This window comes from Perca fluviatilis, chromosome 5, assembly GCF_010015445.1.
Source record: "Perca fluviatilis chromosome 5, GENO_Pfluv_1.0, whole genome shotgun sequence".
Taxonomy (NCBI): Eukaryota; Metazoa; Chordata; class Actinopteri; order Perciformes; family Percidae; genus Perca; species Perca fluviatilis.
The window spans coordinates 28,671,969-28,698,169 of NC_053116.1; the positions used below are offsets into that span (position 1 = coordinate 28,671,969).

General features: G+C 40.5%; 1 protein-coding gene across 4 annotated transcripts in view; it reads left to right on the top strand.

The window, feature by feature from the left end:
• The window catches only part of nphp4 (nephronophthisis 4), a 185,863-nt gene extending 159,922 nt beyond the window's left edge, over positions 1-25,941 (top strand). For 3 of the 4 annotated variants that reach the window (XM_039800113.1, XM_039800114.1, XM_039800115.1), the window contains 11 exons: positions 2,246-2,445; positions 3,857-4,080; positions 8,706-8,895; positions 9,558-9,641; positions 12,150-12,315; positions 12,944-13,020; positions 13,340-13,425; positions 14,828-14,999; positions 18,310-18,489; positions 19,766-19,909; positions 25,617-25,941. In XM_039800113.1, the coding sequence (XP_039656047.1) occupies positions 2,246-2,445; positions 3,857-4,080; positions 8,706-8,895; positions 9,558-9,641; positions 12,150-12,315; positions 12,944-13,020; positions 13,340-13,425; positions 14,828-14,999; positions 18,310-18,489; positions 19,766-19,909; positions 25,617-25,757 (1,664 nt within the window). In that variant the 3' untranslated portion in view covers positions 25,758-25,941. The remainder of the gene's footprint in view (positions 1-2,245; positions 2,446-3,856; positions 4,081-8,705; positions 8,896-9,557; positions 9,642-12,149; positions 12,316-12,943; positions 13,021-13,339; positions 13,426-14,827; positions 15,000-18,309; positions 18,490-19,765; positions 19,910-25,616) is intronic. The other variant, XM_039800117.1, reaches the window with a different exon arrangement.
• Positions 25,942-26,201: the final 260 nt, after the last annotated feature.

Sequence of the window (26,201 nt, forward strand, 5' to 3'; positions counted from 1 at the left end):
TGACCAACTGCCACTTTGGTCGTTTGAAAGCCATGCTGTCTCTCTCTCATGGGTGTGCACGCCCATGAGAGAGAGACAGCATGGCTTTCAAACGACCAAAGTGGCAGTTGATTCCAGATCGGCCCATCTGAGCTTTCATTTTCTCAAAGGCAGAGCAGGATACCCAGGGCTCGGTTTACACCCATCGCCATTTCTAGCCACTGGGGGACCATAGGCAGGCTGGGGGAACTCATATTAATGTTAAAAAACCTCATAAAGTGAAATTTTCATGCCATGGTACCTTTAAAAACAAACTGTACTGTATAACACAAATGAATGCATGCTTACTCCAAATATATTCCCTAAAGTGTTGCAATAATTTATCCACAGTTTTTGTTACTGTGCAAACACGGCCTGTTCCCTGTTTGCTTTCTTTCATACCTATCTCACCGTCCTCCCCACCACCACCACCAACCTCCTCTCCACTGCTCATGTCTCTCTTACACACTGAACTCTTTCTTCTCTCCACTTCACCTTACCCTGGCATTTAAACATACTGTACAATGCGCCTAATTGCTTTCACTGGAGTCCAGTCGCAACATTTAACAACAGAAGCTGTGTTTTATGTGTGTGATAGTGTGTATGCTCAGATACACTCTTGCCTTCCTGTGGCTCTAAAGGAAGCACTGTTGCCAGACACTATCTGGTTAGGTGACTGGCAATCAACCCAGTGCCTCTCCGATAAGGAGACTTGGGGAAAAATGTCTGGGGATAAAGAGTGATACTGGGAGAGGAAAACAGAGAGAGAGAGAGAGATACCTGAATTTATCCGTAAGCAAAAAAAAGAAGAAGTTTTATTATCAGTGAATATATTTTCTTACCCTATATATTTGATGTATTTTCTTGTTTAATTACAGTATGACTTGTAGTTTAATATACAGGGTTGTTTGCTGATTGGTTGGTTAAAAGACCGCTAACAACTGGTTGCTGTTGCTTTCATCAGTTCAATATGGTGACTGAGAGAGCTCAACTCAGTGCAAGATGACTCATGCAAATTTACAAAACACAAGCAAATGAAGAAAACCCCTTCACCACTGTGACCACATATACATCTGCAAAAACACTGCAACAAAGAAAAACACAAGTACAAATTAATTAAACCCCAAAACACTGATAAACACAAAAGGAATTGGTAATTGGCTAACGTTTGGTCTATAGCAAATATCTCCAGTATTATTGGCATCACACAATCACCCCAGTTACCTGCTGGGCATGTTTATCATTATTTTTGCTGAATGTGTTTCTTAATTTGCTTGTATTTTTTATATTTGACATTTTATGTCTCTAAATGCAATGTCTGTGCTGTCAAAAAAAGATTTTTTCTTAATTTGCTTATGTTTTCCATTGCTAATGGGTATTGTAGCTTCCCGGCCCCGGCAAGTTTGAAGAAGGAAACAGGAGTCTTTTTCTTTGCCCAGAAAAAGAAAAAGGAAACGTGAAGGCTACCGTAGCTGTAATACGTACTTTGAACTGCGTGGTGCGAGAGAGTTGATTGCGATATATGATCTCAACGCTAGATGGGAGAAATTCCAACACATTGGACCTTTTAAATGTCTAAATACACGCAGCTATACCAGAACTTTTCTATGATCCAATTAACAATTTAACTATCCAATATCAGCATTTGGGACAGACAGTTTTCGGTCAGTTTATCTTACTACATGCTGCATATGGCATTCCATCACAAGGCTATGGATAAATGTGTTTTGAGATGACAAAATGGGCAGCTTTGAGTTTCAAGTTTGTAAATGTCTGAGTGTTATTCCGAGTGCAGGATTAGGAACATTGTCTTGTCAAAGCTTGGGTAATTAGTACATGGGTAATTAGCATGATCCAGTTAAAATGAGGATGGATTATTTGGTGACTAGTACTGTGGATGAATCAGGTGTTTAAATTAAATATTTGTTGGTGCTTGCAAAGGATACATATTCATGGAGGTGAAAGATAATTTGGGTGGAGAGAGGCAGTCTGTTTACCCAGCAGTAGGGCTTTGGCCCAGTTGTAGTGGTGCCAGTTGTTTGACTGGACTATTGTCTGTGTTCAAGCTGTTGTTTCTTGTGCTCTAACAATACTTTAATCTGTCTGCGCCTGCCTCCCTTGGACATTTGGAGGGTTTTTTAGAACATATGGTGAAAATGGCAAAGAGATTAGATTCCACTCTGTTCAGTAAATATATTCTTGATTGCCGCCTGTTTCTCCTTCACAGCGAGGAACGCTGCACAAGCACACAGACTGGAGATAGATGGGGACCGTGTGCCATTGTTCAGACGCGGGGTCAGAGCTGACACTATCGTGGCCGGAGAGCTCAAGCTAAACGAGCCCGACGGTGGGCGCCGCAAGCTCAACTGCATGGCTGCCGTGCATCAGCGGGAGGGCAGGGAAGATGCTAAAGAGGCTGAGGTCACGGTGAGGTCCAGCTTTACCCTTGAGCCAATGGGGAGACAAAAATAACAGTTTATCTGTAAAGCAGAGCCACAATAGTCTGTCCCTGTGTGTCTTCTTCACTTAAATCTCAAACGGACAACAAAGGCAGAGCAACAGCCTTTTTTCTGGCTCTGAAACATGTCATGAGGGAGCTTTCATAGAGGTGTGGAGAGTCTCCCAGACAGCTTGCCTGTGTTACATTTCTCATGGTGATGTGCCCTTCAACCCTCTGTGTTTTAGTGACTGTACAAGAAGGTGTTAATTGTTCTTCTACCCGAAGGCACATCCTGTACTTTCACCCACGGGTGCACATGCTTAATGTGATTTTTGGCTGTGGTGCATGTCTATCTCAGACATTTTACACATTACGTTTCCTGTGGTAAGACCTGTGTTTTAGTTGTTTCACACCCCCATAACAGCCAATACTGTGTGAAACATGCTCGCACAGGAAAAAGATTTTAAGAGATGCTTTGCAATTCAATTAGGATTTGACTTTTTTGGGCAGATAGCCATGACCTAATTTGGTCCAGGTTTATTCCCTGCATAATTTTAGTGAACTAGACCTGTAGAAAAACTCAGTATTATTTTTTCTCACACTTAGCTTTACCACCCTGATTTTGAAACTCAATTTAAGGTGTTTCATTTATTTTAAGACAAGTGTACTGGCCAGAATCCCTGGCATCGTGCAGTTTATTGCACCCTTTAGAATAGTTAAAGGGTTTGAGTGCAACAAATGATACCACAGTATGCTCTTAGATTCAACTTTAGTTGGAGTGCATAAGTACATTTATGAAGGAATACATATTTAATGATTATTGCATTCCTTTAGTTGGTCACAATCTGTTCTAAAAAGCAACTAAGTAAAAAAGGAAAATTGGCTCTGCTTTGGAACAAGGCTGCAAAAAACTTAATGAACCCAAATTTGAAAAAACACTATGTATAATATTGATTATTTTCCAATACTTGAACTAAGTGGGTGATGGAAATCGTGGATGTGTGGAATTTCTTTGACTAACCATTGAAAAATATAATTGTCTGGCTTTTAGAAGGTCATTTCATCACTTGGCCATAAAGGAAGTATTGTGACATTAAGCTTATCTGCGTGCAGAGCACTCATTCCAACTATAACACGTACGTAGAATGTAGCCATGCATCTATTGGTCATAAAGAATGTGTTATTGTATGCCTTGAAATACCACCAGAGTAATTGTTGAGATTTGGGGAAATGGCATCATCGCTATGAAGATGTCAGAAGGTAAAACAGAGAGTGAGCATACCCGATGGAACGTTTGGTTAATAATTTTCCATATTTTACAGAATGTCATAGTATTGTGTTGCCTGGTGTTACGCTGGAATGTCTTTTTTAATATTTGCCGTTATTCTTGGGTGTTAGGATTGGACTAAGGAAGACCGGATGGCCACAGAACTTAATCAGATCAAACCCAGCAAAAAGCGCAGCAAGGCAGAGGGCATCGCCAACATGCTGAGCCAGGCCATTACCACCCAGCACCTGCTCTACGCCAGCCTGGGCTCTGCTGAGTACATGGAGTTTGTCCTTAAAAATCCCTTTAATGCACCTCAGACTGTCACCATCCACACTGATGACCCTGAACTAAGGTAAGGCTATGGTGGTGGTGTCAGGCTGGCACCTCACCCCCTAACTCTTTTTTTTTTTGTGTGATTGGATTTTCCACTGACAAAGAGGAAATCTGAGAAAACGACTATTTGTAAGTTGATAGGTGTGTTCCCAGTCTAAAACACCAACTGTGAGTATGTGTTTCTGTACTGTACATGTGGCCCCACTGGAAAATGTGTTCACACGTTCTGAACGTGTTTCCAAAGGTGACGCTACAGCTCTGAAGATAGAAACTATTTTCATCCTGCTTTAGGAAAGGATACATCCTCACACTCTCCCCTTTGTGAGACATACCAAATTCAGAACTTTAATTCTTTGAAGCGATGGTTTAGCCCTTTCCCTGTTCCTCAGAATCTTTAACCACCCGTCTTGGCATCAAGGGTTGCCTATAACACCTTGTGAATACAAAATACTTAGACAGTAGAGGGCAGTAAAGCAACATTAGACAAGAAGACGAAGAAAAAAAAAGATGGCTCTCTACGACATCTACGTTGGTTCTGTGTATAACAAGTCACAAGTGGCATCCTATAATCTAGTTAATTTGCTACTAACCAACTCCCAGCTCTCCTTTTGGGAGGCCACTCCAAACTAAGGCTGCCTCTGAAACAAAAGGTACATTTGGGCTCCATGAAACTTTAGGTGGTGCTCACAGTGCTGTCATTCATGGGTTAGTTACTATCATAAGGTCATCACATTCATTGCATTTGTCTTTGTCACCTCTACACTTTTTAAACAGTTGTGTGATGCTACGCTGGGACAGATTGTGGGAGTCTGATTCACAGCTTGCTCACTGTTTTGATATGATGCATGTGTGTAGGTGTGTACAAATGTGTGTTTGCATGTGAGCCTGTAAGGGTTTGAAATTAGTGTTATTTACTCTTTAGAAACATCTTATTTGAATGTGGTAGGTGCATTATTTGGTATTTGAATTTTCTAAATTGAGACAGCATGTTTTGGGTTAATTACACATTTTAATTTTGTTCACAGTTTCGAGACGTGTATTTTTATTTATGAATAAATAAGTTCAAATAGCAGCCGACCGTCCAAACACATTTTGTGTGTCTGCATATATAAATAAGATAAATTCAGATTTGTTGGAGACTGTTAGCCATATATTGCTATATTGTTCACACACATACGACAGGCCTATACAAAGGAGAAGATTCTAGCTCCTTCAGCAACACAAGTTGTCCTTTTGGCAGATGCAGACCTAAAACTGGTAGGATGCTGCATAACCCCGTTAATCCACACATAGAAGCCATTATGGCTGATATTGCCTGGATCACCCGTTCTTGGTATCCATGCTGTGTTTGTTTCCTTCAGTTAGCGTTGTTAATCCCCCAGCACTGAATCTTTTGTTATGGATTCTGCTCATGCCTGAGTTTTGGATTAACATATATCACGTTGATCAACAAAGGCTGGAGTGCGCCATGGATGAATCATTATGGCATTAGCCCGGCCACCGGGCCTACCAGGTCTAATTGAGAGTCATCAATCCCTGCATCTGTCCTCTCTCCGGCTTAGCGCCCTGTTTATTTATATATTTCCGGATGAGGCAGCGTGACACTTTACACCAAACCGTCTGCCACCTCCACCAAGAGCCAGAAATGTGTAAATTAGCAAGGAAGCTTCTGCATTTTATGTGTTTCTACCGCAGCACTGTGGGATTCAAGAGTCAAATTCCGGTCCCGCTGTCAGGTTGAGACAGTTCTCGAAGCACAGAACACTTTTAAATTTGATTACCGTGTGGTTTATATTTTATTAAATCTGCAGTAGTGTTATGTGTGTTGATCTCAATAGCAGAGATGAGGAGATACAAAGGGAGGAAAATTCAAGCCATTATTAACTGAGTGTATTTCAGAGTTGAAAGACTGCTTTCTTGATTTATGTATATAACTTTTTACCAGGAAGCTTGGAATTTCTCAGGATTTAGTAATGTAACTTTAGAGCAATGTCCTGCACTCAATACTCCACCTGTTGATGCTGCTCTGGATTCTGATTTGTGGACGGAAACCTGGATGTCTGAATAATCCACTTGTTGAATTGCCTGCATAGTCAGATTTTGTACTCGTCCACACGAAAGAATACTTTGCCACAAAGCTGAAGTGGTTTTGAGATACTTTTATACAACCGTAATAATGCATTTTAATGTTGGACCTCAGTGTTTGTTTTGTTTTACTACAGTACACACAATAGTCTGCGCAACGCCAACACACAGGCAAACACTGAAAATCTTGGGTTGCCACAGGAATGTTTTCTAGGTAACAGAAGTTAATTTAGCTGAGAATTACCAAGCAATCCTTGATCTGAATTCCCAGTATTCAACCCCCATCTAGATGTCACGTCCACATGCATATCTGTTGTTGATATGTACAGAGTTTATTAGCTATATTTGAGGCAACATTAAAACATTTTTTTACACTAACCTGCCAAGTCTTTAAAGGAATACAGAATATGTACATAAACAACAAAACTGCCCCCTGTACTGTACCTTCATTTTCCTGGACTGCATGAACCATAGCTTGGCCTAGGCCAAGGTGAATCTGCTTACTTCATTGTCAACATTTTCAACCAATATTTGACAAGGAGAAATATTTTTCTTTAGAACACAAGCAAGGCCTTAGGTTAGCTCTTTGTTCTACAGAAACAAATGTCTGACCCTCAACATGAAATCCAGCATCAGGCTTTGAAGGGAGAGTACTTAAAGAGAGGCTAGGCTAGTTGTAGCTTTGATGTCTGCGGTGCTTTAGAGCCCAAAGGCTCCTCTTGAAGTCGAGGAAGCGTTTGCTACCTGTTGCCATCCATTTTGCATGGCTACTTTTTACACTTGGCCTCACAGAGCCTAGCGTGAGCCATGACTGCTGGCTAGCAGAGTGGCAGGAGACAACACCTGTCCATGCTGCTGCTTTCTCTTTCTCATTATTTCTCCATCTCATTATCTGTCTTCTTCACTGTGCTTTCTCACTTCTGCATTCATTCAATTCTGATCTCTTGATATCCTTTTAATCTTCTTTATTTTTTCCCCTCTCTGTTTTCTTCTATTTGTCTCAATCTGTTTGTCCTCTTCACCTCCTACCTTGTTCTATTTTCTTTCTTTAAAAATTAATCATGTTTTTTTTTTAAAGGAGGCTGAGCTGAAACACACACAGACGCACACACACACACACACACAGACTCTTTGTTGTCGTGATAAGCCACAGGCAAAATGTTTTATTCCAAGTGCACAGGTGGGAATCTCCAAATAAGTTTCATGGAATTGAGTTTTGCATGATTCAGGGCCCCACCTCACTAACATTAGGAAGAGATGCTGCATCTCTTCCTAATGTTAGTGAGGTGGGGCCCTGAAAAATGTATAAACTCTCGCTCTCCTATTGAGAGAAATCCCCCTCTCCATGCCTATGGGTTGGAACCTTTGAAGTTTAAAGCAGCACTTCCTTTCATGCATTTGTGCGTGAAAATTTTGCATTCAAAGGAAGAGGAAAGAGCGGAGACGAGACCTCCCTCTGTTGGATGTGTTATCTGTTCCTGTTGCTTTCTCCATGGAAATCCATTTGTTAGGGGGGAGAGGGGGGGCTTTCACTGACCTCTATACACTTTTATGAAAGCTGCTGCCGCTAATTATAAGGAAAGCATTGTGTTCTGCATGTTGAGTGCTCAACCGTGGAATTAGCCTACTTCGATTGTTGGCACCACAGTGAACTTCACATTGCTGGAATTAATTTGTAAGAATGGGAGATCAATATTGTTTGTCAGTACTAAAGGGAATTGTATTGTTTTAGATGCATTGCTGGAATCCTTTCGAGAGATCAGATCCAGTATGTGAGGAATATTTACCGTGATTATTACTAATGGCCACGCATCAAACATCCTGTTTCCACGAAAATAGTCAACACTTTAAAGCGGCTATAATCACTACTTTTATAGTAACAATGTTTCAAATAATGTGAAAACAACGTGAAAGGGTAATGATGGACCTACAGAGAATAATCACTTCAATCTGCAGCTCCCCCCATCTTTGCTAAGCTTTATAGTGAGTTTCAGCTTATGGTTAGCTGTCTGGCTCACACCTTTACTGTTTTGGTTCACTCTCACCGCTCTCATAGCGTCATTGCATAGCAGACAGCCGTTTTCATAGAAAAAAAATCTAAAAACCCACTTTACACTACCTGCTTAGCACCAAACGGCAGACAGACACAGATAGCAACTAGCTAGTCAACACAGTAGAGCATTTAGCAGCTAAAGAATCGGTAGAGGCCAAAAACAGACCTAAATTAATCCCAGTGAATCCTAATGTTTTTAATGACCCTCTGAAACAATCATCAGGCCAAATGTTGTACTAGGATGTACTGGACAGTGTTGGTAAGGGTTTAGACTTGTATTCCCGATAGTGTAACACCAACTCTGATCCTTGGTGGATCAGTTAACCAATCAATTTGTATTTGTCACATTAAATTGTAAATGTAGCAGCCCTATCCGGTACCCTCTACCCGACCTCAACAGGGAGAAAAGACTGTTACCAGGGTGGAGTATATCTACCTGTATATCCATTAAAGATATACAGGAACCTGCTTTCATCTTACCCATGTCCTTTAATCTTTCCATCCAGTGTCATCACTAACACAGAGGAGTGGGGTTACTTTAAAGCACTAACCAAAACTCCAACCCCGCTGGAAGAGAACATGTTCCACTTGGAGGAAGGTGACCCAGGTCCCAGAGTTTACCTCCGGCCCAAGGAGAGCATCCATATTCCCCTGAAATACCAGAGTTTTCTCTGCGACCACACCATGGCCCTTCAGGTACACTGGAGACCAAAGGTTGATGCTGATGGGACGGTTAGGAATGGTCAGCTTATAAAACCATGTTTTAGGAATGGTAATTATTGCAGGATGAAGTATTTCTGACACATAGGATTGTAGTGCAGCAGTCAGATGTTACGCTTGGATTTGTCTAGTCACCACATATTTGCATCACCACAAATGAAAGATCTAAGTTACTCTCTCCTTCTAACTTCTGATGTCGCAGCACTTTGCAGGTCGACGTATTTATTCCGGTTGTGAGAAAATCTTTTAAAATTGATTGGCCTTGAAAGGTCCAAAGATGTGTTTGCTGTAAGAACCATGTAAGAATAAGAGTTGCAGCAGTGATAAAAGTTGAAATTTCATTGATATAAAATTCACTACACCTCAAGGATTATTAAACATAACTTATCTATTTCAAGTGCAAGTTGGATGCAAGAAATGACCGTTTGAAATAAATGTTGTTTACATACTGTTTACATACTCTTATCTCTTGTAGATGACCGGGGGTTTTACGCCCTTTGGTTCTATTCTGCTTCTTGTGATCTTTTACAGTTATCTTGACTGATGTGCACATGTGAAATTTAGTTTGCGATATTTAGCTATTTTTTGATAGATGATCAATTTTGATAACTATTCTGTTTCTTATCAAATCCTCCCAGGGACCAAGCTTCCTACCAACAGGCAAAGGTTCTCAAGTGGCCAAGAAGAATCTGTCCAATATTGTTGCTGCCAAGACTATCAAGGTACAGAGTGTGCTACTTCGGCTTTGAGCAATATTTTGTGTGTATTGGACCATTTTTATCTGCTTTTGTAGTTGTCTGCTTCTCAATCCCTCGGTTGTTTGTCTCCAGGCTGGAATTATAGTAAGCCATGGATTTGAGATGCAATGTGGATGTACAGTATGTTTCTGCCATGATAAGAGCTAGACAAAGCCACCTTAACTAGGATAAAGCTTTTGATCAGAAACGTAGTTGGGTTAACTTTGTGGTACATCCCTAAATCTAACAACATCTAGTTTACACACATACTCCCTGACCAGTCTCCATGTAGTGGCATTGCACCGCCTCCTCCCTCCTCTTCTCTCCCACACAGTCACAGCTCAGACAGAAAGAACACTTTGAAGTGTCAACTATTTAAAAAGTTAGACTAGCCAGACAAGATTGTCAAGCAAAATGATATGCTGGAAATCGCTTTTATCTTACTCAATGTTGTTTATCTTCTCCAACTTGCAAATGTCAGGCTGGAGGGTTAAACTATCTCCGATTGGAGGACAGCTTGACACGTCTGGCTAATCTATTCTAAATTAAGCATGCATGTTATAAAGTTATTTTCCCATTTTATGCACTTATTCAACCGTTAATAAGATGTAAGAAGTTTAGAGGAGGAAGAAACATTGTGAATGCGCTTGTTCGGATGTACTTCAGATAAGACTTGTTGTGCTCTATATCTCCATGTGATGTGATGTGATGTGCTCTGCAGCCCCTGTGCGCTACAGCTGTCACCAAAATTAAACAGTTGAAATTGAATTTTTGCCCCTCTCTCTACCAACGTGAGCTTAAATGGCCACATTGATTCTGCTTAAAAAAAGATACCCATCACTGTTCCCTAACCTGCAGTACCTTGCAATAATTCTCTTCATGTAGAATACAGTACCCTGAAGCTCTTCCATTGCACGGGGTGATGAAATACTTGCCAGTCTGCCATGTCTGTGTGTGTGTGTGTGTGTGTGTGTGTGTGTGTGTGTGTGTGTGTGTGTGTGTGTGTGTGTGTGTGTGTGTGTGTGTGTGTGTGTGTGTGTGTGTGTGTGTGTGTGTTTTTGTGTGTGCGTGCGCGTGTGTGCGCGCCAGTGTCAGCACTGCTGCTCTGAGCAAAAATCCTGTCAAGAGGTCAAAGAGGTCAGGTCTGGATCAAATCTGTGTTCCGCTAAAACTGACAAGCCCCAACAGCAGAACTGTCAGGATGCCAGCTTTGGCACCACTGTCAGTCAGCACACATCACCAGAGCCAGATATGGGCCACTATTGCAGGTCAGCATGGGCCCACAAATCTGATGCATCAACAATTTGGACAGCTGCTGTTTGGCAGGGATCAACTTCTGAGTTTGTGAATCAGTGACCAAACTGTGGAAAGTTAACTTCTATACTTCTATTTCTCCATTACTCATGACAAAATATTTAAATCTCTTACGCTCATGTAATGAATAGGAACTCTTTTTGTATTGTAGCACTGCATAGTTTTTCTTGCACAATGTTTATTTCTGTAAATAAATAGAAGAACCAACTGCTGTGGAAGAATCTATTTCATTGAAATCTTCCATTTTTATGTGTAATGATACACTTCCATTTGTAGTATTTGGACACCCGAACATTACACCCATACGTGGAATGAGATGATTGTTATTCGGCATGAATCTGCTGCTATAACCGCCTCCACTCCTCTGGGAAGGCTTTCCACAAGATTTTGGAACCTGACTGTAGGGATTTGCTCCCATTCAGTCATAAGTGCATTAGTGAGGTCAGCCACTGATGTTGGGTGATAAGTTCCTGGCTCGCAGTCGGTGTTCCAGTTCATCTTAAAGGTGTTCGATTGGGTAGAGGTCAAAGCTATGTGCTGACCAGTCAACTTCTAAAATACTCTCTACTACTATAGTATTAAATCTGGCAGCTTCTTTATTACTCATATCTTGTAATTCAGTTACATGTAGTCTATAATCCCTAAACCCAGCTCTAGTGACATATATATCATTATATCATACAAATCGAGCCATCAAACACTAGTTTAAGATGGTGAAAAGCATGATTGTGCGTGAGATGGTTAGCAATTCCAATGTGTTTGCATATGTTGGTGTACAGTGTGTGTATATACCAGCTATCATATGTAACCATATGTAATTAGTGCATATGTGTTGATTTGCCCAGATCAGATCCTGAGGGCTCTTTTAATGCAGCAAACTTCAAAGCACATTCTGCAGGTCTGTAGGGGTTTCCGTAGTCGAATTGAAGCCAACTTTAATATTCTAGTGTACAGCATGCTCCATCATCTTCATACTCTTAGGTGGGTTTTTAAATAAAACTTTCAAAGGCTGCTTTCTAAAAAGCTGTACATGTTGTTTAGAGCTGAACTGCCTCTGGAAGAAAACATGGCAAATCCCGTTTTGTGTTTCACTAAAGAGAGATGATTATGTAAATGCTGTTCCATTGCAGGGAAGTAGCATGTAGCTGATACTGCTGACTTTTCACCTTCCCTCCACAGGTTATGTTCCAAGCAGAAGACGGCAAGCCGATGGCCATCTGCCAGGTGAACGTGGAGCCGACGCCTCATGTTGTCGACCAGACTTTCCGTCTTTATCACCCTGAGCTCTGCTTCCTCAAGAAAGCCATCCGCTTGCCGCCCTGGCATGACCCCACAGGTCGCACAGGTTTACCCCAGTTATCACCCATCAGCTATTGCATTCTGTCCCCCAGATTCCACTTTCCAAAAAAAAAAATCCAATCTAGGCTAGATTGGATAGTTTTGTATACATTTAATTGCATCTAATTTATTTACACATTATTGCATTTTAGTATTGGTTTCATGCATGAATAGATCTTCAGTAGGTACACTGATTTACTCTCCAGGAGGAGCACATACACAAGTACAAAAACGTATTTACAGTATACAAGGTGAATGGGTATGAATAATGAATTCAACCTTCATTTTATTGCGTTTTTATGTTTTTTACTAAAATATTTATATCAAAAAACCTACAATATAATACAATTTCTATCACAAAAAGGATAATAACGGGGAGGCATCTAGAAATAGAGCAGGAAATGAACAGCAAGAAACAATGAAATGGATCATATGAAGACAATAGCACAGCATGTACAGCACATATGCATATTTATGTGTATATACGTATGTATGTACTGTATGCATAAAATATCACAATCGACTTGTTGGCTCGGTTTTTAAAACTGACGTTTGACATATGAACATTTATATAAACTGCTTCATAGTGGTCTGTATATTAACCATTTCTGTCTTTTTTTGGGGGGGTTAACCAGTTGGACATTCAGATGTCAGGACTCACATTTCCGTACGCTGCAGTGACCCTAACATCATCTGCCAGACAAGGATGCTGGTGAGACAATTACATTATTTTCTTACATTTTCCAGTCCCTACTTGCCATAACCCACACTAATATTAGGAGTTAATTAATTCATTGTAGGGATTTATTGTGGAATTATTGTTTCACCACCATTTCCTGATTGAGGGGGGAAAGCACTTTATTCTAGCTCACTTGTCACAAATTACAAGCTGTTTTGATGCACAAAAGGCTTGCCATTACACAATGCCATGCACTTTTAATGTGCTAATGTGGAGTTTCTTTTATTTCTGCCTTTTTACCTTTACCCCTCCATTTGAAAATATTTTTGCATTTCACTTTGTTTTTGTCTAGGTGCCAGGGGAGCCTCAGGATGTGTACTTGAAAGTCCCAGGGAGTCCCAGTCCACACATAAAAATGTTCTTTGTGATGGTTTTTACGTATGTATTATTTACTGAGCAGACACACACACACACACACACACACACACACACACAAATTAGCCTGAAGAAGCATTCTATTTTGGATTAATTAAATTGTTCACGCAGGCTTGAATTAATGAACTAATCAGATAGAGGTTTGGTGGTCTGACTGCCTGAAGTTACAGCACCAATCCTCTAGTCTTCCAAATCTACATCAGCTATTAAAGCAATATTGTGTGTGGGTTTGTTAATGGGTAAAGCTAATGTTTATCTCTTAATAAAAGTCAGGGATTTATCATCCAACTCTGATATGATAACATTTTGACTTGCCATATTTACTGCAGAACTGATCTGCATCAGATACCTTTTAGAGCTATCTGGTAAACTAACACATTGATGTTAAAATTCTTTTACCTGCCAATTAGTCAGCATATGTGTGGATTGAATCATCTGCATGCTTGCACACACACAAGTGCGTCCTCGTGCCAGTGTACAAAAAACAAACACTAGTGGTCAGAAACTCCACGGGGCAGCTTTAATTTGTTTCTCATAATATATTTTGTTTGTCCAATCAAAGTCATACATGAATCTGTTCAGGAAATTGAAACAATAACAACAACACATGTAACAATTTAAAGTGCACATAGCAGACTGCACATGGCAGCTTTATCATATGCCTAGAGACACTGAGATCATCCAATCCTCCTTTTCTGGAATAATACGAGCTGGCCCTATGTTTATCTGTATGTCAATTAGTGTGTGTGTGGTTATTCAGGGGTATGCACCATGTGAGCTCAATAAATTAAAATGATAGAGGATGAGTTTAAAGTAGCATTTTACACAACATGACTAAAAGATTAGCTAATAATGGAGGGCCCTTTGCAGTTGATATGTTATATCAAATCACCCAAACCAACTGATGCACAGTGAACCTGGGAGTTTTGAGATCCCTAGGGGTCAGGGGCCCAGGGCAGTTGTGTGTTTTTCCTTGATAATCCAGCCTATTTTAAATAATTATTAAGAATTTACCATAAAATATAGCAGTGTGAACATTTGTGGCATGGTAGTTACACAATGTAAAAAGCAGCTTCAATCCAACACTAATTATATTGCGTCTGCCTTCTGAAACCCACATCACTTGAATTCTATTCCAAATATCCCCAAATGCTCCTTAAGTGCTGTTGTCACAGAGCAGGGGCTGAGTGACTGTATCGCCTCCCACTCACAGCTCTCTTATTCAGCTAGGGCCACAGAGACATAATTGCCTTCTTCTCAGCAGCGAGAGGATGATGGTGATGCTGCTTTTTAAAATGCTCGCACAGCCGTAGATCAGCCCTCCTCATCTTAGACCTCATGCTGATCCTGCTGCATCTCCAGGGCACCTCAGCTTAATTGTTCCTGATTATGTTTTTCTCTGTAGTGATAAGTGGATGGCAGCACCCTCCCAGATCTGGCAGATTTACGTGCATTTCCTGGAGCGGGTGGATGTCAGCTGTGTGACTGGCCAGCGGAGCTGTCAATCACTGGTGCTGAGGGGGAAGCAGGCTGTTCGCAAGGTCAAATGTTTCTCATCACACCCCCAGGAGATTGAGGTACACGTCTTCAAGAGTGACTTAAAGGTCCAGTGTGTAGGAATTTCTCCCATCTAGCATTGAGATCATATGTCGCAACCAACTCTCTCACACCACGCAGTTCAATGAATGTTTTACTGCTACGGTAGCCTTCACGCTTCAAAAAGCCAGTCTCTTGCTCTTTTCAATATCCTTTTTCTTTTTCTGGGCGAAGAAGAAGACTCCTGTTCCTGAAATTTGGATTTTGAATATGTGTGGTCCTCCATGTTTCCTTCTTCAAACTTGCCGGGGCCTGGAAGCTACGATACCCATTAGCAGCATTAGCAGCACCTGTGAGTTTATCATGTGACAGCGAAAACACGAAAGGTGGAGCAGTATGTCCTGTGTGTCCCTTACCAGCTAACGTATTTCAAGATGGCGCATGAATATGTTGCGTCTACCCCAGTTCATGTGAATGCAAATGTGAAATTTCAAGCCAAAAGGAATACTTGGAATTGATGGTGGTGGTAAATATTCATGAAAAAGGACAAGTTTGTGAACGGGCAACACAGATTTTGATAATGAACAACTAAACACGTTACACACTGGACCTTTAACACTGAACCCACTTTCTTTAAGTTCGATAATTATACAGTGGTGTTATTATACATTCTGTCAATTGATTGTGGTCCCCCAGTCTGTAGTGAACGCCTGGAATGTTATATCCTGTTCTTATAATACATCCATGGTACACCCTCTGATGACAAGATGTACATCACGCAGACCCTCACAGACGTGGACAATATCATTTTGGCTTAACTAAGACCCAACCTGGTATCCGAGTCATGCCAGGTCCAAATTATACTCAGTCTAAAGGCCGGGACACACAGGGCCGAAAATCGGCCGTTGGACAGTCTGGCGTGGTCAGTGACTCGAGTCTGTTCGGTGTGTCCGGTGCTGTCGTCAGTCTGGGGGGCTGTTGGCGTTCATTTTGGCCGACCTGACATGTTCAGTCGGCGGCAGGGCAGTCGGGACTCACCCGGAAATGGCGAGTGTAATGAGGTGACTAGAGTCTCTCAAAATCTGAAGAAAATCTTTTAAACTGACCTTTGTTGAGCTGAAATGAAGACAGATTCAGCAACTGCATGGCCTATTTCTCGCTTAAAATGTTTTCAGAAACATGTTTCAGTGGACTATTTTAGTACCATATGAGATCGTATTCTGAACGGCCGCCATGACAGTCTGGCTTTGAATTTCCGGAGAAAACAAACCCATGTGACGCGTTCGTCCAATCAGCTGCTGGTTTTCATTTTTTGGGCAACAATACAGATTAGCGCCGCCTGCTTTTATGGAGGCGTATTACGTCTCGTCTCTTTGGTGTGTTTTGTGGCACTTTTTGGACCAACACGAGGAGACTGGCTTTTCTGTCGACAGTCGGCCATCTGGCTGGTGTGTCCTGGCTATAATGGATTCAGAAAGGGTCTTGTTGTACTGTATTACTGTATATTGTGAGTCTGTTTATCGATATGTCTAATAACCAAGCAGATCCTCAACCAGCTCTAATCTTGTGTGCCTCATAACCATTGCATTAGAAACATTTTTTTTGAGGCAGATGGAGAGTGTGAAGTGCAGGAAGAATTATGTGTATCGCTGCTCTTTTGGATGATAGCTGTTTGTTAATTGCTAAAGCAGCATGCTACTGCCAGTGTTGATGTTTTCTCTGTATTTGTGTCTGTCTGGGTGAAATGGATTTTGGATCAGGTCTGTTCGGATCAAGTCTGATTGGCCTTGGGTTCCTTTTGGAGATTGTTTTATTGAAAATGTATTTACATACGTCAGGTTCTGTTTTGGATTTTGGACCCATGAAGACCTCTAGCTAAGAGTTCTTCATGACTGCCAGAAACACTGGGAACCCTTACAGAATTCATAGCACTGCAGTTACACTCAATACTGCCATTTGGAGTTGTAATTTTGACAAGAGATCAAGGGCATGCAACCAACAGTAGTAGTAGATTATGGTGTTGAGCTAAGTGTTTGGGGCAAACTTGCATCCTCCTTACCAGTCGTACATATTCTCGTGTTTAATCTAAAATAAGGTGTGCAATTCATATTTGCCATCCCTTCCTTTGTTTATGATTTCAGTGTTTTGTTATTGGGACAAAACATGGCTGACACAAATGGGAAGCAACATACAGAAAAGTAGAACAGTGAAAATCTAAACAGCTAGAATCATACCTCAAAACTTCCATATCTAATATGAAGTTGAATGCTTTGTTCTTGACATATTTTCTTCTGTCTTGGCAATATTCAAACAGTATATCCAAAAATGATTTCATGCAAATTGTTCTCTTAGCAGCAGGAGACAATGGAACAGCGACAGCCTTTTTTGTATTCACCCCAGGTTAAGATTCCCGTCATTATCAAGAATGTACAAGTGCGGATTGACAGCATAATGGGTCTTTTCCTGTCATTTCAGTTCAGTTTATTAGGTTCCCACATTACTTCCTATCATATCATATGTTTGGACAATTTCACACAATCTGAGAAAAAATTAGCAATGGTTGTATGCTCCCTGAACATATGGAAATATGATCCAGGAGTGTCAGATTGCCCTCTTTTTTAAGATAGATTGTTTCTTATAACTGGGTACAAGAGGGGAGAAAGTTTGAGAATGCTTCTCAGTCAGAGCCGCAGTAAAAGAGCATTGCATATTAATATTACTCGTATTATAAAATAACAAAAGTGATGGACTGTCACAGTCATCGTGGGTGCATACAGTACGACCCAAACATGGTACAAGCTGAAAGAGCGACAGATGTTTTTTTTACTTTTTTTTTAAAGATTTCACCATATGCATCAAGCGCCCGCTTTGATCTGACTCTCGGCAGGTTAGCTCACTGTGGAATGCATCGGAGGAGTCTTATTAAACCGGATAAAGCTCACCGCCAGAGAATAGCTTTGCTTTTCTCAACAGATTGAAAAGGAGCCGCACAGTAAATCTCATTCTCATATCCTTCTGTCACTTTTCTGCCTCTACTTTCTCTGCCTTTTTCACCGAACCTCATTCGCCCTTTCACTCACCCACTCTCTCCTATAATCTGAACACCACCTTTATTTTCCTGACGCTGTTAACCACCTTTTCCCATTAATTCTTTCCTTTTCTGTACCTTTTTTTTTTTTTTTACTTCTTCTTATAAAATGTCTCTCTTCCCTTCTATACTGTCACACTCTTTCTCTCAATGGTCAGTGTCTCTATTTCTCTTCATTAATCGTCTCTTGCTCGCTCTTACATCCCACCTAATCAACCTCCTCAATGTACTGCCAAACTCAATCACCCTTACCCTCTCTGTAGGTGGACCCAGAGGGTGTGTTCGTTTTGCCTCCCGCAGCGGTGCAGGAGCTCCAGCTGAAGGTGCAACCATGGCGAGCAGGAAGCCGCTTCTTGTATGTGAATGCAGTGGATGTGGAGAACCGGCGGCTCGTCACAGCCTGGCTGCTCTGTCTCAACGTCCACCGGCCTGTACTGTCCAAGGTATGAGTAATTCTCATTTAGGTTTTACTACTTAAAATAGTAATATGTGTGTTTGTATGATGTCTCCATTTTTTTGTGTGAGCACTTGCATTGCCCTTCTCACAGATCAAACAAGTGTGGCAATCATCCTCCAATTGTTAAAGTAGTGTGTCCTCCGAAAACACTGTAGAAGGTTGTGCTAGATGCTTGGTGAAGTAGTAACCACTTGTGCACCTAGTTAGTGAGCTACTGTGGCTGCCAACCAACCAGTAACATGCCAGTGAGAAGCCAACATGCTCCCAGTGGCAAGCTACAATAGCCTGTCAAACTACTGTAGCTGGTTTGCAAACTGTCAATTAGCATGATAGATAGCTTGATTGCTAGCAGCGCAATACGTTTCCACAGTTTATAAGGAAAGAAGTATTTGCGACATATATTCCCGTCTCATGACTGACTGTGAATCATGTTCATACTCATAAAGATAAAAAAGACGATATCTTTGATTCTGCTGCATCAAGTTGTATTCTTTTCTTTAGTGTCCATTGTGAGCCCCCCCAACAATGTTACAGTAGTGCAGAGCTTACTCAGTGGAGCACTCTCATGTGGTAATAGCCAACATGATTGTAGATTAAATTCTTACTGCGGCTCTATTTCACACTTTTCAAGACCTGTGATTTGATGAACAGCTCCCTTTAAGGTCTGTATAACTCAAAGCCACTGGTGACTCAGAGTCACAATCAGTGCTTATTGAAACCACCATCCTGGGGGTTTCCTGGGTCAGCTGGATATTCCCAACTCCTTTATGGCTAGTGTCAAGAAAAGGCTAAGGACAGCTCATCCAAGGCCAGCACTCAAAGCCAATCCCCTCTATAACTGCTGTCTGCCTTTATAAACCAACTGACTGACTATTGAAGGTCTTGTTCACATTACAGCAAAGTGTCTAAATTAAATGTTTTCCTCTCATATCAGTCTAAACCACAGAAATAAGTCCCTTTATTATTCTGATCTAGATCACTTGCACACGTCTTACAAAAGTGTGTTTTGAGGCACCCAATGTGCAAATTGTGCACACGTAATTTATTAGTGTAAAAAGTAATCTAAAAAAAATCTGATATTAGCAGCAGATGGCAACTGTGCTTTTTCCGACAGGGCCTAATGATTTAGTGAGCAGCCAGTTATGGCACTAACTGTCTGTCTGCGTGTGTGTGTGTGTGTGTGTGTGTGTGTCTGCGTGTGTGTCTGCGCGTGCGTGTGTGTGTGTGTGTGTGTGTGTGTGTGTATGTGTGTGTGTGCGCAGGCATTTGAAGTGTGTGTCCCAGGCAGTGGTGGGCGTGGCAGCTCCAGGAAAATCACCTACACCAACCCTTACAGCAGCAGCCGTACATTTCTGCTCCGCTCTGACCATCCAGACCTGCTCCAGTTCAAAGAGAATAAATTCCAGGTGAGATAGGACAGGAAGTCATGCAGTTCTCTTACTCTCATTAAGAGTCAAATCAATACGTTAATTAACGCCTCGACCTAAAGGCAACCTTCCTCCTTGGCAAAAGCTTGTCTTTGTTGTTGAGGGCCCGCATCAGTACAGGCAGATTCATGGCATTAATGGTACCTTGTGTTGTTGTGTTTGCCCTGTAAATAATTAGCATTAGCTGTAATGGAAAGTGCTACTGATCAGTGATAGGAATCCTTTTTGATAAGCTGTTTTTGAAAATCCTGTTTAGAATAAAGTAATAAAGAAATTATTTTTGCCAAACGTAAAAGTAAATTTCAAGACATTTGAAATTATACAGAGAAGATTAATACTGCCTATTGATAGACACTATTAATGTCAGCAAGTTTTTTATTCTACTAAGAATAAAAACTACTCTATGCATTTTGATTAAAGTTGGAAATTGAGGAGACTTTTAGTCATCTATTACTTATCACTTAAGCTCAAGTGTAGAAGTAGTATCCTGGCACAGCTTCTTCCACTGACATGTGATGGGTTTGTATAAATCTTCAAGGTGGTGCTGTTAAAAATTTGCAGTCAAATTTTTTTTCTTCCTACTTTCACTTCATTATATCATTTCTATATATGAAATATAAAGTTACAATTTAAATCATTTTGTGATAATGTGTTAGAATTTATTTTTTGAGTAGTCGGCCAATATCTAATACTGTTAGGAATATTGTATAGCCTGGCTTTGCCAGACTAATTGCGCTGGACTCTAAACTTGCAGATTCATCTGGTTTCCAGTATTTTTAAATATAAATGAACTATATTTGTTATCAGCGGCTAGTCTTTTCACTGACTGAAAATCATTCCCATGGCTTTCTGTGAGTATGATTAGGTTGCTTCTGTGAAATACCGCATTCTCACCTCCTCTCTTCACAGTGACAGAGTTGGTTTGTAAGTTTATTGTCTGTTATACAGTAAAACCCTCCCAAATCAGGCTCCAGGCTCCAGCTTTCACATTGACAATACAATTTATAATAAATGATCCACTTCTTTTTAACAAAAGAGCAAGATACAAAATAAAGATAAGACAACCTGCTGTAGTACAGTAATTACAATTGGAAAAGTACAGCCGCAAAGTATCTGTTATCAAATTGATCATAAATTAACCACAAGCGAGTTTAAGAGAGCTGCTGACTAACAGGTTGCATAAAGAGAATGTCCACATATCCCGTATAGCGTGAGCAACAGCAGAGGTTTGAGTCCTCCGTCTATGACTACACAGGATGCATTCATACACAGTACTGAGTGTAGGTCACCTGCGTTTTGGCAGCGCTCAGAGCCATACACACAATCAGTCGTTTCACACGTAAAATGAAAGAAAATAGACTTGAAAAATGCGTCTGAAATGCCTTAGACACATAAACGTGCCTTTACTGTATGTCTTGGTTCCAATGTACATTTAAACTGCGACCCAGTTACGATGGAGCTGTAGTGCAGCCACACTATAAAGCCGCATCCAGTGGACATGAGGAGTTAGACCTTTTAGTAATGGATTATTTCAACAATGTCATACACTGACATTTCCTCCTGGTATAAGTCTCAAAATCTGTTGTGGTGCACTTTCAGCTAAATGATTAATCATGATTTGGTTATTCTGCAACATCACTGACTATGCATTAGACCATGCAGACTGACACTGGGAAAGGTTTTGATCGATATGCTGATTGTAAAAAAAATAACTTATATGGAAAAGAAACCTTTAGTTTTAACTGTTAACATATATGTTTCTGGCTTTCCTGTCATCTTGACAGAGGTGAGTAAAAGACATCAATGATGATTTCTGGCCTCTCATGTTGACTGTTCATTGCTCAGCTGTTGAAGTGAATGAATGATTGAGTAAGTGAATGATTTCCTTGTTTACCTCCAGACCCGAAACAGGAGGTACACAACAAAGTCATTACTTTTTTGTGTACTAGTTTTATTCTCATGTTGTCTACCTCAGTGTCTCTAATAGCTGATTGACTCACACAGAGACATAATGCACCAGAGTCACTGCCATCATTGCCTTTCATTTGATGAAATGGCAAAACAAATGGAAAACCAACATTTTAAATTAAAGGTGCAGTATGTAAGACTTATAAAACTAACTTTTTGTCATATTTGCTGAAACTGACCCTATGTTCCAGTAGAACTACATGAAGCAGGTCATTTAAAAAAGAATCTGGCTCCTCTGACACCACCTACAGCCTGTAGTGCAGAAAATCGGTACCATCGTAGGCCGCCATGGTTATTTACGTCTCAATGCATTCTGGGGTAGTGACGTGTAATGGTTGTACCCCAAAGTACCGGCTATTGACAGTACAGTAACAGCGAGATGAACACGTCTGCTGTTCAGCCTTTTCAGTTTGACCGTAGGCTTAAAGAACGAACCTAGGGGTTAATAACAGATGTGTACCTACTCTGTCGTTCTCTGGGACATGTTTTCATGCTAATTGATTGTGTTTGGAGCTTCAACGAAGCTAGCGCGGACCACTGGTTAACTAGCTTACAACGCTAGCTAGTATTCGGGGCACAGGGAAAGTAAAAACAAATCGCTGTTTATACCACTAAAAAGGCTCAAAATATCACCAAACTTCAACAGTAGCGTAGTGAGGGTCCCTACGTGTTAACCGAAGCATTGAGAACTTTGTAAGTGTACAGACAGTTTACGAGAGAGAGAGTTATGCCGCAACAGAGCCTCGTACTTCGGGAAACCAGTCATGACTTACAGCTGGCGATGCCAACTTAAAATCAAAAGCAATTTGCACAATATATCTGAAATAATCTCACCGATGTAAACATAACTTGTCTAGCTAGCTAGTTTACTTACTCAGTGGATAACTGTCCATCTTGTTCCTCCGGTCTGGGTCGCCGTCTCCAATTTATTTTAATTAGGGACTTGGAAAAAAGTTTCCCTGTTCATCAGAGAGAGGAAATCTTCAGACTGTACAAAACACTGCATCTCTTGGGTGTCGCAACGCAACAGGTCCCACTCCGTGCAACACAGACGCTCCTGTTCGGTGGCCATAGCTTCACAATGTCCGCAGGTAAACCACAAGTACGAGGCTCTGTTGCGGCATAGCTCTCTCTCTCGTAAACTGTCTGTACACTTACAAAGTTCTCAATGCTTCGGTTAACATGTTGGGACCCTCACTACGCTACCGTTGAAGTTTGGTGATATTTTGAGCCTTTTTAGTGGTATAAATAGCGATTTGTTTTTACTTTCCCTGTGCCCCGAATACTAGCTAGCGTTGTAAGCTAGTTAACCAGTGGTCCGCGCTAGCTTCGTTGAAGCTCCAAACACAATCAATTAGCATGAAAACATGTCCCAGAGAACGACAGAGTAGGTACACATCTGTTATTAACCCCTAGGTTCGTCCTTTAAGCCTACGGTCAAACTGAAAAGGCTGAACGGCAGACGTGTTCATCTCGCTGTTACTGTACTGTCAATAGCCGGTACGTTGGGGTACAACCATTACACGTCACTACCCCAGAATGCATTGAGACGTAAATAACCATGGCGGCCTACAATGGAACCGATTTTCTGCATTTTTTTAACAAAAAACAAAACATTTGGAGTGTTTTTGTACCACCTTTTTATTGCTGACACCCACGTTAATCTTATAAGGCCAACATGTCGTACTAGTTGGGGTTCCTTTTAAAATATCTTTGACTTTTTGAGTAATGGAATCATTCTGTGGGACTGTTTCTTTAGAAAGCGTTATTTAGGCATTTAAAAAACAATTTAACAAAATGCAGAGAGATAAAATTAGCAAAACTTAAAATCTTATGTTTGCTTAGAATTTGGCAGTGATGGTACCTTATTCTCTTCTTATCCAGGACTTTCAAGGATTTCAAGACACTATAGTCTTAACTGATGTCTGAGCTTGGGACCATGTGGTTAAGCCATACGATATGTGTGAAAGAATCATAGAATTTAAAACAATAAAAGCACAGTCAAGAGTCAGGCAGTTTCTTATCATCATATAACAGCCCAAGTTGGCCTTAATGGTTTTACAGATTTTCTTGATATGACTTTTGAAATTCAAATGATAGTCTATAATTATTCCCAGATACTTCACTTCAGGTACATGTTCAATAAGCTCCCCATTAATTTGTACATTCAAGAGTTTTTAATGGAAAAGCAGACAGAGTTTTTTTTCTTAGTGTTTAAAGTTATTAAACAAGAGGAGGCCAGCCAAGATGATATTTTGTCTAAGTTGGCATTTAGTTTGTTAGCCACAGAAGTACAGGTATTACCAGTATGTCATCTGCATACATCTTTAGACCTATATCTGGACATACATCTGGCAAATCATTAATGTAGAGGCTGAAGAGTATGGGTCCCAAGACAGTGCCCTGAGGGATTCCTGTTTCAATTTTGAGAAAGGTGGATCTCACATTATTAATTATAACACACTGTTTACAGCCTTTTAAATATGATTCAAACCAGGACAATGACTGTTTGGATAAATTGAACTTAGCTAATTTTGAAATTACGGTGTTGTGATTTACCTTTTTTAGATCTAGAAATACTGCACCAACTGCATTTCCTTTGTCAAGTTTGATATTTTCGGTTAATAAACAAGTTGCAGATTCTGTTGAATGATTGTGCCTAAATCCAAATTGCAGAGACTCAGATAATGGTTTGTCTCAAGGTAGTGCATCAGTTGTTCTGAGACAAATAATCTATAATTACAAGACATTTTATCATCTCCAGATTTAAAAAGAGGTATTACCAAAGCATTTTTCCACCCATCTGGGAAAGATTTAATGGAAATATTAATAAGATTGTTGAGAGGCTGGACCAGAATGCTACTATATTTTTTAAGAAGAGCTGTATCTAAATTATTTGTCTGTTGTGTACTCTTGCTAGCTTACTGAGCTGAACGTGACACACTAGATGAAAAACATGTCCGTCAAGCTTAAGTTGCTCACTTTCTTGTGTGTAATACTGCAACATATTGAACAGTAAATGTTCACAGTAAAAGACAAGCGTTTTTGGTCGTCATTCGAAGCCATTCCACTACAGAAGGCATGTTGGGTGGGTGAAATTAGAAAGGTAAAGAGCAGCAGCCGAGTAGGTTCGGTTCGGTGGAAAACAATTCTAAGGTTCGGCAGAAACCGAACCCTGTCAAAAAGCCCAATATTCGGCCGAATCCGAACCCGAATCCTGGATTCGGTGCATCCCTACTTTCAACACAGCGTAATAACTCCTGAAAATAATGTACATCTCGCAAATATATCCATCTCTGCAGTCATCTCAACCATCGAATTCCATCAACAGGAAATAACACTCAGACTTTTTTTTTTTTCTCTGCCGAAATGTTTTGCAGTTTTAATGAATTCTTAAAAAAAAAAAACACCACTAAATGTCGGGTTAAAATCCGTTGTAACTTGCGTTACTGAGATTGTATCGGGTATAATATTACCAAAATTTTATTAGTAATGCATTATATTACTGCGTTACAGCAACAGGAATACATTACTGCAATTGCATCACATGCAAAAAAAGCCTTTCATTATCACTCTGAGGTAAAAGGGGCTTTGTGTATGTGGACATCGTGCATCCATTTAGTGCTGCTAGCTGAAGAGAAACAAATGATCACTCACCCTCACAAAGCTTTCAGATGAATATGAGGCATGTTTGTTGTGTTGTGTTCATGGTGTTTAGATCGGCGGGGGAGAGAGTTACACCATCGGACTGCGATTCGCCCCCAGCCAGAGTCCCGGCTCAGTGGAGATTCTGGTCTATGTGAACAACCTGGAGGAGAAGACGGAGGAGACGTTCTGTGTGAAAGTCAACTACTCATGAACTGATGATGTTTGTGTCGAGCTGCGAGTACAAACTGTATCTTGAAATGTTGACTAATCTGTGTTTTGAATCTATTTTCTGAGTGTGAAATGAACTCAAATGAGCTTTAATTTTTCTACTTAGGGTGTGCAATTTTGTATCAGATCAGATTTAGGACAGAAATAAACTTTTTTTTTAACACATATGTTGTTTCAGTCTTTTGTACAGTACAAGGTGGAGCTTTGTGTGTGAATTATTGAGAATCTTTGTTATCTTGATGAGCTTCACTGAAATAAGGTCACACGTCTCCAAAATCTAACATTGAATGAGTTCCCTGGGGGTCAGATTTAAAAGAACATCCTATTCTGAGCTGGGTGCAGAGTGCTCCTAAACGATTAGTGTCATATATTTATGATAATTTAAATTCTCAGAAATATATGCCTACATCAGGCATGAAAGCTTAAG